The 18393-nt window shown below is 43.1% G+C and overlaps 1 protein-coding gene across 11 annotated transcripts in view; it reads left to right on the top strand.

Moving 5' to 3' along the window:
- Positions 1-17874, top strand: part of LOC144938461 (regulating synaptic membrane exocytosis protein 2-like) — a 267561-nt gene extending 249687 nt beyond the window's left edge. For 9 of the 11 annotated variants that reach the window (XM_078866289.1, XM_078866291.1, XM_078866295.1 and 6 more), the window contains 6 exons: positions 5186-5427; positions 7205-7346; positions 8710-8807; positions 10621-10722; positions 11290-11429; positions 13015-17873. In XM_078866289.1, the coding sequence (XP_078722415.1) occupies positions 5186-5427; positions 7205-7346; positions 8710-8807; positions 10621-10722; positions 11290-11429; positions 13015-13227 (937 nt within the window). In that variant the 3' untranslated portion in view covers positions 13228-17873. Of the gene's footprint in view, positions 1-5185; positions 5428-7204; positions 7347-8694; positions 8808-10620; positions 10723-11289; positions 11430-13014 lie in introns of all 11 variants that reach the window. The other 2 variants (XM_078866297.1, XM_078866296.1) reach the window with 2 other exon arrangements.
- Positions 17875-18393: the final 519 nt, after the last annotated feature.

The raw sequence follows: 18393 nt of genomic DNA, 5'->3' as shown, positions 1-18393 counted from the left end.
ACACAGGTTATGCACTGCCCGGTGAGAGTTACGAATGGATTCTTCATCTCACAGATGGAATACAATGGGGGGAGGGGGCGTGGGGGGAACGATAGATCAACACCTTCATGTTTTCGTTTTAAAATCTTATAACTCGGGGAAAAAATGGTAGTATATAGAGCAAGTCACTAGAGATGACCAATAAAATACATGCATTCTTATGAACGTGTTGTTATTGTTGAGATTAATTCTGGCCAATGCAACACTTAACAAATTTCCACAAAAAAAACTGTGCAGACCACCCATCATTTGCATGGAATAATGGACTCAAGCTTGCCCAGGGTTGTTTAATTTCCATTTTAGTAACTTACAAACAAGCCTGTGTGGATTTAGAATTTCTTTAGATGTTCTCGATGCCGTAGAAACGCTTGTGCTGTTGTTTTCTTCAGGGACACTTTTTTGCCATTACGGAGCACGCTGTGACTTCCAGAATAGAAGTTTGCACTAATAATTTCAATCGCAAGCAGAAAAAAGTTAATCCTGCATTTTTTCTCCATCTACTTAAATAAGACCTTTACCCCCAATGTTATCCCGATTGTCCTTTCGGCATAATGTCACGAGACAGCGTTTTCATTCGGGGGTGAGTACAATGGGAAGAGTGCTTCAGAGTGCTTTTATATTGAACAACAAAACAGGTGTTAGGATGTAAACATACCAAATAGATACCTTTTGCAAGGCATCAAGTCTGCATTAACCACACGTAAATGTGGCAAAACATGCAAACAAACATGCTCTGATAATATTAGCCCAGAGCACATCGTAAGGGGCCATCCATTTAGTACATACACATGGAGGGAGGAGGGGGGTAACCCAAATGCCTACGCTTGCGTATGGGGGTCTAACTGATAATGTACGTATGCATAGGAAACGAGGGGCGGGGGGTGAAGCCTCGATAGTAATTTGTCTACATTGGCCTTCAAATTAGTTAGATAGTCCGGCGGTGGACTATCCGTTTGCTTAAACACGTTAATATTATTAATCCTTGATTGTTTCTGCGTGGATTAAATATCGGCTGTTCTATATGATTCGGGGAGGGGGGGTGGTGGTTTAAGCGTACGTATGCAGGTGGGGGGGGGGTGTAAAAAGTATGCGTGCGTACAGGGAGGGGTGGAGGGTCTAATTATGACAGATTTTTGCGTATGTACTAAATGGATGGCCCCTAACAGGAGCTAACATTCTGAGGGGTTGCCTCGCTGAGCATTAGAGGGTGGTAGGGGTGTGTCAGATTGTTTAAAGGATGATTGGTGGTCCATAATACAGGATTTTTGGCTTAGATCGCGTAATATATAAATGTGTCGTTAATCCCACCACCACCCGACACAGCCAATTTGTAAGGTTGTCACGCAAAGAGAACATGTCAATTCCTTACTAGTTCAGCACATCGGTGTATTGGAGAGCAAAGCCACACTATTTACAATCTGACTACGACATTTTGCCAGTAATTACAACTAGCTTCATCAGGCTATAGCCATATTTATGGAGAAATCCTCTTGTTTAATTCCTTAAATAGAGGGGTAGATGTGATAACATCACATGTGAGCCCTTCTTTCGCGAAATTGGGGGGGGGGGGGGATTAATGAATACATAATAATGAACCTTATGGCGGAACCCCGGGGTCCAGAATAAACGTAAGTCAACATCGTAATTAATTTATTTTTGGCGACTCCGTCCCACCACGCACATAAACGCCGCGACCCACCTGGCGCGGATCATTCTGTTGTCGTGTCGTCCAAGCGCAGCAGCGAGGATGAATGCGCAGAAGAGCTGGACAAGCGAATGCTCTCCATGCTCGGGTATTGGCAGGGTCATAACTCATAAGTCTTATCCAAAGCTGCTCAAACTGCCTACACGACTTAAGTTATAACGGTATGCATAATACAGTGAAACTGCTCTCTTATCTTCATCATTAGTTGTGACCTACCAATGTCTGCAGCCAGGATCAATCGATGACAATCCTATTACCTGCAGATATTTAACAGATTAGATGCGTTGCACCGTTAATTCATCCTGTTTGTTAATACATCTCATGTCCGTATGAGTCTGTGCAGATAGTTTTTTTTTTGTGGTTAAGCCATCGTCCCCACATACCGCTCGTATCAATGCGGATACGAGGAGCGGCCACCCACTACTCTGTAGAGGAACATTGGTATAAACGCTTGTTACAATATGAACAGCGCATTGAAAACGCGTACTATTTAATGCACTGTTTACAAAGTGTGTTTACAATCCACACTGAGAAACACGACGATTGACAGAGGGGTGTAAATATTTTTTTTTTATAGTGTATTTAAATAGAGGTACTGCAGGTAAGTAGTTTTCAGTTTAAAAGCCATAGTTTAACAAGACAACACTTGCCACCATCCTTCAAACCCATTGGTGAAAAAGAGAAAAGTTTGTGTTTACATTATAATATAATGTATATGCGAGAGCCGGGGGCTTATGGGACCCCGGGGTCCCGCCATAAGGCTCAAATGAATATGGTGGTAAATGCCCGCCATCTTGAAGCAATTTGACATGCCAACCTAACGCTCAGCGACTGTTTCATAAAAGCAGACGTGTGCCTCGTAACGTAGCACTGCCCAAAGCATGACCCCCAGGTCTCTGGGAGTGCACTGCAATCCTTTGTCTTAAAGACCGGCCCACGAAAGCAGGTATAACAGAGCTACTTCTGAGATACCTTCAAGCGACCTCTGTTTCACACAGTAAGGGGCAGTAGTTTCCCACTCTTATGCCGCGACAATCATACTGATATATATGTTTGTTTACTTCTGAGAGCTGCAAATGATCCTGAAAATATTAAGCCAAATAAAATGTAACGTGATGTGTTCGATGCTCTCATTGGTGGCTGGGCTGAGACCACCAACTCACTACTCTTGAGAACCCAGTTTCAGCACGGGCAGTTGCCAGGGTTTTTAATCCAAGATCTCAGCAGTGCCAGCTAAAAGCTCTTACCTGTGACCATATACAGTAATGCCCCAGTTTGCATCGGGGATGCGTTCCTGAAAGGTGCGACGACGAATATCAAAGAGACATCAATTAAAGCGATTTATAGGGTAGGTGGTGGAGGCGAAGGCTGAGAGGCGACATAACGAGAAAGGATGGACGATGCTGTGTCAGCGACGTGTGGGGTTGAGGCGACGCAAATTGGGTAGTGATGTTAATAAAGCGACGACTTATTTGAAAAACGACGTTAAAGGGGTAGACTTAAATCGGGGTATGACTGTACTTATTATTCAGTGTGCTGCATTATTGTGAGAAAATATCTTGTTTGAGATTGGATAGTACGTCCAGTTTAATGTCCTTTAATTCGGTCCATTAGAGCTATTATTAGCCTGCTTTTCACCAGGCTAATAATAATACACAAAATCGAATAATTACTTGTTTAAACACCGACATGCCAATTACTGCAAGCAGACACAAACCATGTTGTTTGACATTTTATGTGACTGATTAGTAATTGCGCATTGCAGGATGCTCAATTCTTACATTTTCATTATTGCATTGTATTGGGCCTGACATTGGGCCTTCACAAATCTACACTGACCAGTGTGGTGAAGTATGGCTAAAATAACCCTCATGACTGAAAGGCTTGAGGAGGCCTTCATTTAGAAGTGGATTCTACACAGTAATATGTATACAGGGTGCTTAAAATGTTTTTAACACTTCTGCGAATTTGCAACAATACCACGAGAAATGTGCCTCCGGGCCCTGGAGACCACCTGGAGAAGATTCCAGGTATGCGTTGACAATGATGGCGAACAAGGGGAGATTCTTAGACTTTTTGAAGCTTTTAACATACATTTGTTATGTTACAGTGTTATTATCCGTTCTTTTACCTTTAAAAACCATAGTCCAAATAAAAGTGTTACATAATTTTTGAAGCACCCTGTTTATCGTTTTCACAACTGGCCGAGTGGGTAGTATGGCGTTAAGATTGACAGATTGAACCCCATCACATTTGTAATTCTGGGGGGCAGTATTCAAAGGATTCCTTTGAATACTGTGACATGGATCGTTTCTCCCAACTGAATCTTGCACACACTTTCTATATTATGGAAACATTGATCAAGCTCTTCATAGTATTATTCTTCGTACGGATTACAAACTCCTGTGCCATAAAAGTACGCCCATAACTACATTTCTGCAGAGTAGAAGTTGTCATATAAATGTTAAACGAATGGCGGAATGCATATACTACACATTATTTTAATACTTTCAGTCTGCACGAACATTGCCCACAAGATAATAAGAACGGACATTAGTGTCGGTTTGTACCATTATTCGATGTTCTGGCTACTTTAAAGTTGCTCACTGGACAGAGATGCCCAACCACAGAGCCTTGACAACCCCATAGCTCTAACCAGGCTCTCTCAATGCCCTGCGGTTCTTGAATTTAAAGCCTGCTGTTCCAATAATAACTGAGACATGGGACTCTGGCTGACTATGAATCAAAGTGACCTAACTTTGTGGGCTAAATCAAACGAGTCCGTAACCCACGGGAGTCAACAGAAATGTACGGAGACGTTAGCGGTCGACTGTTGATACCGGTGACCCCAAAATATTAGGTCAATAAATAATTCTCTGGTGAATTACGACTGCTTTCATGTGTGCAATAGTTTTTCTTTTTTTCACGTCACACAAATTTTGTTTGGTTCACATGGTCACGACGAAACTGTTCAGCCTCTAAACTGTAACTGCACACTGTCGCCCTCCAGTCTGTAAGACATAACAACATATTGTACACAAAACGTTAAAGAAATCTACTTACAATTTTTTTCATCATTGCTATTTATTTGACCATTTTATTTAAGGCCAAACCTCTACTGGACGGTTTTAATTACCAATTTGTTAACGAGGATATATATATTATTATAAATGGATTTAACCCGAGCACTAATCTTTTATATGGTTTCATTTACCAGTGTAAAAAATAGGAAAAGAAAAAATGCAATCACTTGAAGCACCACGGAGATTAATTTCACCTACTTTCTGTACTGCCATCTGGCCACGTCGCATTACCAGGGTATTCGCAAGATTTCCAAATATGACACTGAAGTTGTTGTTGGCGGTGGTTGTGTCATTGTTGTTGGTGTGCTGCTGCTGCTGCTGCTCGTCGTGCTGGTGGTGGCGACTTTTTGGCCAGCAGCATGTTCACGTCCAAGATGCAGAACCGTCAGATGGGCATTGTCGGCCGCAACATGCTGAAGAGCACGAGCGTCAGCGGTGACATGTACGCCCTGGAGCGCACCGACGGCAGCCAGTCGGACACGGCCGTGGGCATGGTGGTGAGCGGTGGCAAGAAGCGTCGGGGCAGCATCGGAGCGAGGATGGTGGCAATGGTGGGACTGCACAACCGCAGCCGCAGCACTTCGCAGCTTTCACAGACTGGTGCGTTACAATACGTTTTTTTTTTAATAATGATAGTAATTGACATTTATTAGGCGCAATTCATCCAGGGATCTCGGTGCGCCATGCACGAAGTTAGGAAATATAAATACCACAAAAATCCACTGGTCAGACATTGGCATTGTAGGCCAGGCGAAACAGGTGAGTCTTTAGAGAATATCTAAACGTGGAAAGTTACTTCACCTGTATGAACCACTGGTGGGAGGACAACCCATGGTCTTTGCGCAGCAAATATTCACGCCAATGTTATTGTGCTTTCGGCACCATCAAGTGTTCATTAGGAAGCCACTGGAGCTATGCACTTTTAAATCCAGATTGAAAACTCACGTCTTTAGAACTGCTTTTTGTGTTTAGTTTGTTGTCCTCCCTCACCTCCGATTATCACGGTTGGCTACATACGGTGAAAAGTAAGTTCTACATACATGCAGTCACATATGCCCCACAGAGTAGTGTAACGCTTGGTCTGAGAGAATTGCTTACGAAGTCAACTGAGTTGCAGTGTAAGTCAATGAGAAGTGCATGGATACAAATATTTACTCCACAAGGAGAACGAACAAGTGAATACACGAATGTGGTTATGCAAACTAGAATGCTTGGAAGATCAACCCTCATCGTTAAAGAAACTCATACACTGTCTCGCTTTCACCTGCCTCTGCCCTCTCACCGCAGTCTACTCCGTGGTGAAACGCTCTGTCAACCTGTGCTCAGCGGGTGGTCACTCCCTTTGCTCTACTGCCTCTGTGCCTCAAACTCTCTTCTGGTTGTCTGTATACATCTGATTCCTTGCTGTTAGATTATTTTGATTATTTGGCTGTTGTATATTTCAACGTAATAAACCACTTCGTTGAGCTATCATTTGTGGTCAGGCTGCTTCTGAAAAAGAAGCTAATAGCTCAGTGGGCTTTACCTGGTAAAATATAAAGTATTTTCTTTAATGCTATGCTTACCTTTCCTATACTTTGCACTCCTATCGTGTTATTTTTATATATATTGTCTGCTGTCGTAACTTTTTGACCGGCCCCTACTGGACATCTGTTAAAAAAATAGCTTTACAGCTCATCGGATTGCTACAGTATAAAAAAAGATTCTGATTCTGAAGTTGAGGCTTCAAAGTTACCTTATCTCCTCTACGTTGACCAACCGCTTCCCTCATCACTGAATTGTCCCCGAGTAGCGTTCCGTCGCTTATCCAATGGCTTTGAGACACGTTCACAGTTAGACGATGTGTACATCCAGAAGTGTTAAGTTGTTTAATTAACTTAGAATTTTCATGCGATTTGTGCAATTGTTTTATTCCCTGTCTTTGACCTTGTAAACCATGACCTTTAAGAGAAAAAGACACATTTAATCTTAACTGGTCCTTAACTGGATATATATATAGCTGGGATTATTAATTAATGAAGTTAATTAAAGTACCAATAATACAAATCTATTATTTTCTGGTCGAATACTCGGGCCCCTTTAAAAATGGTGGCCACCCCCACATCCTACCTCCTTAAGTTGGGAAAACTCCTTCAAGCTACGCCCAGCATGACGTGGCTGATGATGCAGATAACATGACAATGCTCCACCTCCTGTTCAACAGCACACTTGGAACTCCCCCCCCCACCTATTTTGTTTTATCCGATAAGTCAAGTGATGTGGTCGAATCGATATTCGCTAGAGAAACTGATAACTTCAACAATGGGATAGCCGAGCTCTCGATCTGTTTTTCTGTCTGTCTGTCTGGTAACGCATTGTCGTTGTGGTTGTGCCACAGATTCTGGAGGCAGGAAGCTACGCAGCACCGTCAAGCGCAGCACGGAGACGGGTCTGGCAGCCACCATGCGGACCCCACTCACTCGACAACGCAGCCGAGACTCTGCTGACGAGTCCATTAACAGCTGCACGTCCGAGGGAAAGTAAGCACATGGCTCGCTCTCTCTGACGCTAGCCGGTTGGTGAGCCGAGCCATACGATGCGGAGCACCGTCTCAATTCACCACTCTAAAGTGGATGTAAATGAACAGAGCCTGTGATTTTAATTTTCAAGAGTTGGTTCATTGTCTGCTGGTGTCATGTAAGATGTGGATAAGTAGCCACGACTGCATTGTGATTCCAATTGTTGTGTTCTATAACATTTGTACGTTGGCGTAAAAGCCGTATTACTGAGCAAGACTCGTTCTATAGCCACGTGCCACAACGTGAAGAATGATCGTGTGGTCAGTACATTCATTAATCATTTAATGTTTGAACATTGCTTGAAAGTAGCTTGGGATTTTTTCTGTATCAAATTACTACGTTTGGTCCATCATGCGAGCAGCCCGGTCTCCTCGACTCACCCTGCCACTGAGTATTAATTGCAAACTCGGTCAGACTTACCCGAACTTCAGCCGTTCTATACCGGTAATCCTGGGCTTACTGTGTCTATTTTATATCGAGTGTTTGTCAGTCTCTTTGATGCTCCTATTAGGGCGGTGGATCCACAGTTTAACCTCCACGCTAAGGTACAGCGTGGCTTAATGATGCCATTTATCCTTCATACAACAGCAGGCATTTATCTTAGCCAACCTCAAAGCATGACCGAAAGCGCAGTGCATTTAAATACGACCCGTAATAGCCACACACGTGAATGGAGGTTGCAGGGTCACCTGCAAATTCAAGGATTGGGAATTTGATGTCAAGAAGCATCTGTATAATAATGCGAATGCACTGGATGATTCAAAGTCAGAAGGTGAATGCGGTTCCCCATTCAATTGAGCTTAGGGGGTGAATTTCTCCCATTCACTGCCCCAAGCCAGTGGTGAAAATTCCATGTTCCCAGGGTGCGGGGCAAGTATGTACATTGGGGAGCCAATGTTTACGTCTCGCAATGTGGTGCTCATTATATCCACCATTAGGGGGGTATTGGCCTACCTTGAGTTAAACTCACACAACCTTCATGGCGAGTCGAGCACCCTGAACTCTTGTACACCACCAAGCTGGCGGTTGGGATCATCAAAATATTGCAGTTGCCTTTGAAGAGAGAGCGTCCCATCCATCAACTCGGAGACGTCAGACAGCCCCGTGCGTGGCGTTATTCGTATGGTTAGGCCAATTGCATGATGTCAGGGCCGAACTGTGGACCATGCAAGACAACAGATAACCTTGCAGCACGTAGGCTGCACGCGGCCCGGTGTTTCGATTTCCGTAACAGAAGAGGGAGCAACATTGAAGCGAGAAAGATGGGGAGCAGAGGTATAGTACTCAGTGGATGTGCTCTTACCTGCAGCTTGGTGTTTCCCAGTCTCATGTTTGGTGGAGGTTACCAAATCAGCGATTTCCTGGACGGCCTGGGGCCAGCGCAGTTGGTGGGACGCCAGACGCTGGCCACACCTGCCATGGGTAAGCAACGGCGGGTACGCGGGAGACGTGCGCGCAGGTGTTTGTCGCAGGCGCGTTGCTGCAGAGATGCATTGGGGAGAACCGTCGTTCTAATTGCCGATCCATCCCCGTCACGACGATGAGCTTCAAGGGGAATTCGATACGATCGCTTAATTTATACTTAATGGAGGAGGACCATTAGGCAAATGAAGAGTTTACATTATATTTCAGTGAACGTGTTACGAGAACTGAGCGGATCTCCATTACGACTATGATTGTTATAACGGGGATTCCGCTGCTGCTGCTGCTGTGGGCTAATGGGAATGTTCCCACGATTAGATGGCTTGCCTCCTTTTAACGCTCCCTCGGTGGAGCTTACACGAGCGCAATTAATCGGGAATTATCAATCGTCTCAAAGCTGCCCCGGCGTGCATACTGGCTTGGTGACACAAAGACACGTGACATTCCGTGATTTCCACCAATCGGCGCTGGTGCTTGTGAGATAATTCTGCTGACATTGCTGTCAAACTCGTGAGCTGTCATGGCATTGTATAATTGCATACCGTTGCCCCAATTGTCATATTTAATACTCCAGTAAATCTCATGTATTTGTTGTTTCCTTTGAAAGTAGCTCGTAGGTGATTATATTATTGTAGATAGATTTTTTCATGGTTTTCGAAAGGTATTATTATTATTTTACACTTCGGAAAGTATTTGCATGTACACAGGCATGTAAATAATCATCATATCTACTCATAACACACCGGCGCAGTGTTCACTCGCTCTCGTAGAAAGAGAACGACGCAGAGACGCGAGGAACCACAGACAAGTGGGAAGGCAGTCACGCGATGATTTGGTGCCAACAATTGTCCAAGCTCTGTGATCCCCTTTTGTTAAGGTGTTGTCGGCCAATTAATGAGTGTTTGCATGTGGAACGAAACCGGAAGTACCCAGAGACAACCCACACATGCGAGGGGAAAACACTCTATCCCCTATAGACGCAAAAGGATGAAGTCCACGTTGTTGCTGGTACTGCCTTCTCCTGGAGAGCCAGGGCATTGCACTTCGACGCCCACGCGAAGGGAGTTTAGCGACATTTGTGCTATGATCATATATATTTATCATATATATTTAAATGCTTTTTTAATATAAAAATACGTGCCCAGTCTTGTGAGATCTTGGAAGCTAAGCCAGAGTTTAGCCTGGTGAGTGCTTGCAATGGTGACCACCAGTGCTTGCCGGGTGTTGTAGGTGTGGGGCTGCGATGTGGCCAGGAGATGGCAGTGCTGAGTGTCACTTCCCTCGTAAGTGCACAGTCTTGCACCCTTTCAAAGCATTGACATGAGAGTATGAGGGTGAATTGGCCAAGCGTTAAACCAAGAGATACTCTACGAGAACCTTAATTCAATAGCGAGGGCCACCGTTTTTAGTAATCTCTTTCTCACGTGTGCTCACTTTCATGGTCTCAACTTGGTCACTGTTGATTTAAACGAAAATATACAGCGCGAGCGAAATTAGCGCATTTATTATGGTAATTATCAACGAATATGGCACTGATTTCATAACAAATAACTATCTGCTAAGCTAATTTTGCTAAATGTACAACCTTCCACGATGAGATGTATTGCAAACTTGGGAAGTTTGGTAAATGCTATATATTTTTACAAACATTATAAGACTTAAAAAGGAGTTTTAAGAGTAAAGAAGAAATACTCTGAATTACTAACGTATATATATCTTGAGTGAAGGGATATATTTAAATTTTCTACGACGTCGCCTGTTGTTGAGCGCGGGCGGCTTTTTTCCCCCCTTCTGCGTGCGTGGCGCTCTGCAGGTGAAATCCAAATAAGTATGATCGACAAGAAGGGGCAGCTCGAGGTGGAAGTTATCCGTGCCAAAGGACTTGTCGCAAAAGCCTCAGCCAAAACCCTTCCAGGTGAGATTACGACGCCGCTGTTCATTCTGAGCTCGGCTTAACCCGCAACTCAATCACGCCGATTGTGTAACGTTTTCTTCCACCAAGCATGCCTCGTTCGGATTATAGGGTTTTTGTGTCCGGTGGGCTCTTAATTATAGCGATGCTTGAAATCTGTGTGGTTGCTTGTTAGCTCATCCACAACTGAACATATTCCAAATGTGAATTTCCACACGCTAATGATTTCATCTGGCAGTGCGATGGCAGTACAGTGGCGAGCGAAATTTACTTATGAACCCGATGATCTAAGTTCGAGTCATCGCCACGGCTAATATCAGTGGCGAGTGATATCTGAAATGAGCTCGGTGCCCCTGTTCATCAACACACGCTGACAAGCATGGTTAAGTACAGGATGATCATACAAACCGGATGACACAGAATGGGGGAGCCTTAATTCAGCATTGGATGGGCAAAGGAGCTGTAGGTTGCATTGCTTTCAGTAACGGAGATGAGCACCGCTCGATGTTCGCCATCGCGCAGAGATGCTGAGACTTTGTGTTCGTGCCTGTGACCCCGTCTCCTGTCCAGCGCCGTACGTCAAGGTGTACTTGCTGGAGAGCGGCATATGCATCGGCAAGAAGAAGACAAAGATCGCGCGAAAAACTCTCGATCCCCTGTATCAGCAGCCACTCCTGTTTACAGATGGCTCACAAGGAAAAGTATTGCAGGTCAGAACAACCGGGACAAAATCATGCTGTACCCTACATTTTCAGTTGATGGCAGTGATGCAAAATCAATTGTACAATACCTGCTATTCTCCATTGTCTACGTTCCCTGCCTTCATCAACCAGCGTGAAGTGTAGTCAAATGACGTCCACGAGGTGGGGAGGCCCTCATCCAGCAGTGGGTGGACATAACAAAAGGGTGGTGCATGTACACAATGAGTGTCACATTGTGGGAGATCAACACTGGTTGTTCCCTGGTGAGACTGGCACCCACCATGGAAGTGTGGAATATCCACCACTGGTGCTGCTCAAATGCTCTTTTAAGAAGGGAGACACTGACTCTTTTTGTCTTGTTCACACTAACTACATTTGTAAACATTCTGAAACGTAAAATACTCTCCAAGATGATGGCAAATTGTAGAGGTTACCTCACCTGAGATGAATGTGCCTACCCTTTGTCTAGAAAATATGCGTGAGGATTATTAGTTGCCAATAGCGTAGTAGTCGTTGCAGCTGTATGACAAAGTGAGAGCAAACTTAAATGTCCCCCATCTTTGTATTTATACTTTCAACGCAACAACATAGAGGAAAGCACAGTACCAGGGTACACAACATCCGCACGACTGGTATGAACATGAGCAACCGTAGGAGGCCCCTTATTTCTGATCTAGGGAACAACAGAGAAAAATGTGGCTCTAGGCTGCCTACAAATATGAGCACTCTCCCACGCTCCTATTGAGCTTTCAGCAGTTGACCTTGTAGTTAGCTAACTACATCCCCAAGCAGTCTACGCTCGTCTGGAAACGGCCTGCCGTGTGTAAAAACCAACTTGGCTGAAGACGGCGGAGTGGACCTTCTCATTGGTAGGCCTGATGGTCTGGGGCAGCCTGGCCTTTCAATGTTCGCTCAACCACAACGATCGGTGCTTTTGAGTCCAGACTAAAACTATTTTTGATCGCCAGTGGCCATCATGTTTGTTGAGTCGGGTTTCTCTGCCATCCGCGTTTCCATCCCAGCTTTTGCTGAATTATGGCGAAGGTATAAGTTTCACACTGATTTATTGATCAAAATGCAATGGGCTGTTTTACAGCCGCTGAGAAACACCAACCACGTTCGCATATCAGCTGATAGGCCTAATGTAAGAATGTCTGCCGACGCAACCTATCAATTACTCTGTGAGGTGCATGATGAGGAAACGTTATATGCTGCATTTGCGAAGCCTGCTGAGGCATCCATTTACAAAAACCACTCACTGAAGAGCGAGCGGATCGCAATTGGGAAGGTAGTGAAATCAAATCCTGGTTGTGTTGACTCAGCCCTTCATCCCTCCGTAGGTCGACATAACGAGCACCGCTTTGTTGTGGAAGTCAATGGTGGTTTCCCTATGGAATCACCCCCGCCATAGGAATGCGGAATTCCCACTTCGGGCTCAGGGCTGTTAACGTAACAGCACTGCCTCAAATGCTCATTTTAGCAAGAAAATCACCGTTGACCGATTGTATCAGTGTCTCTCTGCTGCAGGAACTACGATGCGTATTACACTACCCTCCTCTCGCTCACTTTGCCGTGCGTGTGTGTGCGTGCGCAGGTGATAGTGTGGGGCGACTATGGCCGCATGGACCACAAGAGCTTCATGGGCGTCGCTCAGATCCTGCTGGAGGAGCTGGACCTCTCCAACATGGTGATCGGCTGGTACAAGCTCTTCCCCACGTCCTCGCTCGTGGACCCGACGATAGCGCCGCTCACCCGCCGTGCTTCGCAGTCCTCCCTGGAGAGCTCAACGTCCTTCGCCCGCTCGTAGCAAACGCCAAAATGAAAGAATGCATCATTCATTTCCATTGTTGATATTATTATCACGACAACTACTACTGTTATTACGAGCTGCGGCAGGCGGGCGGACGGGCGGGCGGGCAAGGGGGCACAGGCGAAAGAGAAAACTTTTAACGCGCGCTGCAGGTTTTTTTGTAACCCGAAGCTTAGCCAAAGGGCACTTGGTCAAAGTTGAGACGCCACAATGTTGGGGGGTTTGGAGGGTGGAATACACAGCTGGGAAAAAAAAGTGATAGTTTTCAGCTCTGCACAAATAAAGAGCCGTGAATGTGAGGACGGTTGTTTACTCTGTTGACAATTACGAAGAGAGTAATTAATAAAATAAAAAACACTATTTTGAAATTAACTATTCTTGGGACTTTTTGCTAATGCTTTTTAATGTACTGTAATCCTTTACATAACCGAATTGATTCTATGAAATCACTCTGAGACTGTTGAAGGGATAGGCTATTTATTGATTGCTTCCATACTTATTTCGAATCAGCATGGTTTGAGCTGGGATTTGCCGAACGAATAGCACACTTTTGTGTGCCGTAAGGAACGTGTAAGTTACTTGGCAGTGTATGAAAGATAACTTGTGTTCTATGGTGGAGATGGAGAATGATGGGGAATACCTTGGAGAAAGGGAGGTTGTTTTTTTTTCTTGCGAATCCTCTGAAGTTGCCCTTTTCTTTGGATGCGAGTGATGGACACCTTGTTTCAGGGTTATGAATGAAGTGTTTAAAGAAGACGGGAGGCATTTGTGTCTCTTCTTCTTTGCAAAGCAAAACAAAATAAAAGACAAAAGAACACAACAAATAGAAGCTTATGGAAGACTGAACAAGAACTTCCGTTTGTACTGACAAAACAATGGAAAATGTCACCACGACGTTAAATAAATTGATGAATTTTCCTGATATCAACACCGATAACCGATTATCATGATGATAACTCTTTTCGATCGTATTGCATGAAACTCGTACGATAAATTATATCCATCCCAATGGAATTTCCTTCTGCATTTTTCCATATGAAAGTATAATCTAATTGAAGTAAAAAACCTTTTTTCAAGAAAATAATTGGTCCATGAATAAATACGAGGCAGGTAAATTATCGCTTTGGAGGGTGACATTATTTTTACGGTAAATGTTTATACGACTTGTGCAAATGAAAAAAACGATGTAATGGTTTGTAAAGCACTCTCTGATCAAGACTGCATGTTTTATTAACTTAAGGCAGAAAATCAGCGCTTCATTTTAAATAAACCTTAGCGGCTATAAATTGAGGTCTTTCTCTTGTTTGTTGAGCAATTTGTAATGACGATGTTATTTCTAAGGTACTATATATAAACTGGTTTTGCTTGTCCTACCTGAAATTTTTTTTTTACAAGTCAATTCCCAAACCCTTTCGCCTATAAAGCTACTACGACAAGACTTTCGACACAACTACACAGAGAGAGACGCATAAATAAAACGTAACGAATTGGATTTCGTAGGCATTACAATGTTTTGTAACTAAAATGCGTTTGAATTACAGTGCAGGGTGTGTGGTATGATGATACTATCCTATTACAGTGATAGTGTTTACGACTAAATAAATATTTTACCATGTTCAAACCAAATTCGCTAAACTGTTTATGCAACTACCTATGGTATATATATATTACGATATGCAATTTACAGTATTTCATATTCAAAAGCATACGATACTTAATATTCCGTACTTAAAATTAGACCACAATAAGACCAACTCAAACAAAATAACCAAGCTTTTGAGACAATTACCAATATTCTTTATTTTAACGAATCCTGGTGTATTGTCCTACAAGTGCCCATTTGTTGTTAATACGGCAAACTGGATTTACATTTTCTATTCACAATCAAATGAACATCAAGCTGCAGACAGAGAGAGAGAGAGTGCCTACACATCTAACACGAAGTGGCTTTTGGTCACACAGCTTCCAATAAATGTGTAAGGAAGGATAAATAATCACAGTGTTTTACTTTGGAATATTTTGCAGACAATTAAAATGTTCAAGCTTGCAATACCGTGGATACTCTGCAGCTATGCACATACATTCCTACATTTGGCATGGCATTAAAAACAGAGTTTAAAGTGAACATTGACGCATTATTTACATTGTTTTTAAGGGAGTCGGGTATATAACGGGGCTCCAGGCTGGCCTTGATGAAGATGCGGCACAAATTGGCCATTGGTTCAAAAGCTCAACTGACCACAACAAAGACAACGTATTTTCCTCTAGCTGACAGTTTCACACGGTTTTTTGTTTGTTACATATACATATTAAATCAATCAAAATGCATATGAACGCAACAAACAATCCACGACGTATGCATTTAAAAAAAATAAAGAACAATTCGGTTGAATGCTAAGAACTGAAATTATCTGTGCGTTATACAACACAGCGAAGCTTGTTGCTTTACTGCATCGCAAAGGGTTGAGTTTTTTGCTATTGCCTGACCGATTTTAAACGGGCCTTCATAGCATTGGGATCACACACCCAGCCATTACTATAGAAAACAGAGAATCACATCGCAAATCCACAAGCTGTTTTGCTGGACATTGCTTTGCACTCTAAATGCAGGGAGCACTCCTCTCATCCGTTTCCCCGATTACTCGCCACTCCTTTGCCTTCTATTATCCATGAGAGCCGCTGGGTCCCGCGCAAAGCCCCAATTATCAGCAGGCCTACTCTTCCAATTATCCTCATTTGTTTGTTTTTTCCCCCATGGAGAAGCGGTGCATGGACGATAACGCTGCGGTAAATCGAATCCGTGGTACTGCCCCCCCCCCGCGCATCACCACGGATAAGAGGAGCATTGGCATTGGCGGTGCACACTACGCCAGTTTGCAAGGATGCCCCACGCATAGAAGGCAGGGCGGGGGGTGTTTGGATTTTTCCTGTACAATTGTAGATAAAGAGCAAACATTAAATTAGGTGGTTGCATGACATTTTGTTTTTCCTTCGACGTGAGATCAATGTTTCTAAGACTCCCCCCCCCCAAGCCATTTGAGAAAGTGGACGGTTATAGGTGAAAGGGTTTCTCGGTATTTGCAAATGTTGGCCTTATTTATATTATTTATGAGATGAAAACAATGTCCACTGTAAACTCGTGTGAGAGTACGCATAGCATCATGTGTTTTGTGTGCTGTGGCTCAAAGTGAATGGCCATATGCATGAACAGGTTGCAATTATAACCCCTTTTAAGAGATAAAGGTAGGTTGCATGCAGTGAAAACAAATGAAGAGAAAATTAAAATCAGGAAACTTTTACCCCCTCAGATGACCTGACTTGCAGTCACTTTCCGGACAAAATATAATGCACGCTTGGAGCTTATCTTGTCAAATCGATGACTTTTCACATTTTGTTATGGTGAGATTGTCAAATTATTGTTATACAAAACCTTGGGCTAGTTCAGGGGAAATTTACGTGGTTAAAAGACGCAACCCTGATGTATTGCATATTATAAAACAGTTTGCAAGGAGTAGGCACACCTCAGATGTTTCCTAATTTTCGTGTTGCATGTACAGTCAATTTCGATAGATGAAACAAGGAAAGTAAAAAAAAAACCCTTGTCTTTTTATAACTCATGATTTTTTTTGTTCACAAATAACTTCTGTGGCCAGCTCATTTTGTTTTCAGTGTGGTTACAGCCTTTTTTAAATTGTACAGCATGTTTATAGGTACTATTGTCGTTTCCATGTAAAATCCAACAGAAAACGTAATTTCGCCAAAACCAACTTTTGTCGCCATAATAATCCTTAACAAGCATCGACTGCCTATTTATTTAATCTTAAACTGTTTGAATATTCGGGGTGGAGAATCATGTTATTGTGACAACATTACATGTTTCTTTTGTAATGCAAAACGAGTCAGATCGATAGTGCGATTGCTTCAAAGTGTAAAGGAAAAAAAATACAGTTTATTTTGAGGAAGATGGAAACAATGTATGTTTGTCAATTTTTTTGCTGCACCACTTACCCCTCTCCTTGCATGAAAACTGGTGTTTGAATTATTGGCTGAATGACTTTGGAACAGTCCACGCCTCTCCAGTGTGGCGATTTCGACGGAGAGATGGACTGTGGTGGAAACATGTGTTAAGGGAAACAAAATTGTGCGTATGTCCTTAAACCGAGAAAGATCGCTTGAGATGAGTGCCAGTTTTTTTTTTTTGCCAAATTCTCTTTCCGTGTTCATTTTTTACGTGTTCAGTTAAAATACAGATTAACTTATTCCTTGACAATACATGAATACAACTCGACAGAGCTCACTTCATTTGAAATATTTGAAAATGAAATGCCTTGTATGACTCGACACAATGTATGCATTACATCCATATTTTTTTTTAATTTATGTTATTTTTGTTGTTATGATTGTCGCACATTTGGTATGGTTCCCGACTTTCCTGTTTTGTTTCCTAATGAGACCACACTGTAAATAACACACTGGAGCCTAGACACAGGTCACCTCTGCATTTAGTCAATTTTACTAAATGTACGGTGTGCCACATATAAAGCAACAACTTGTATTGGAGTTTCGGAAATAAATAAATAAAAAAACATACAAATTACAAAAAAATGCTTTTTTTTACAATGCCTACAAATGTCTTGACTTTTCCTTTACAGAAATGCCCGTTAGGCGAATCCACTACTATAGTGATGATGCTATCCGTGCACTCAGGGTACACGTTTAAGTTATGTGTCACGTGTTCACGGCATTATTTCTACGGTGAATTAAGGTACGGTAACAGTAACACGGCAGGACGCTGTAATCCACGGGCGTACCATAAAGGTTGCTCCCATAATTTCTGGACAATAGTCGTGAAACTCCATTTAAGCGTAGAGAAATGCATGGATTGCAGAAGTGCGGGAATGTGACTAGTACCTAAATTCGCGATAAATTCGCAGATTGTGAGGTTAAGAGTTGTTTTTCTAAGACCCAAATGGCGCAAATCTGCCATACAGATCTATGTCAGTGTTCTTCATTGCAAGGCCAGCGGGCCACTGGCGCCTCCTGGTGGCCTTTAGTGCGGCCGCTGACGTGGGGCCTCCGACAATATACAACATGTAAAAGACCCCTTGCAGGCGGTGTAGCGGCCCTTACACTGAAATCTTATCGGTGAAAGTGGCCTCCCTC

Source organism: Lampetra fluviatilis, chromosome 22 (assembly GCF_964198595.1).
Source record: "Lampetra fluviatilis chromosome 22, kcLamFluv1.1, whole genome shotgun sequence".
Taxonomy (NCBI): Eukaryota; Metazoa; Chordata; class Hyperoartia; order Petromyzontiformes; family Petromyzontidae; genus Lampetra; species Lampetra fluviatilis.
Note: the sequence above shows the minus strand (reverse complement) of the source record. Positions and strands in the feature narration are given on the sequence as shown.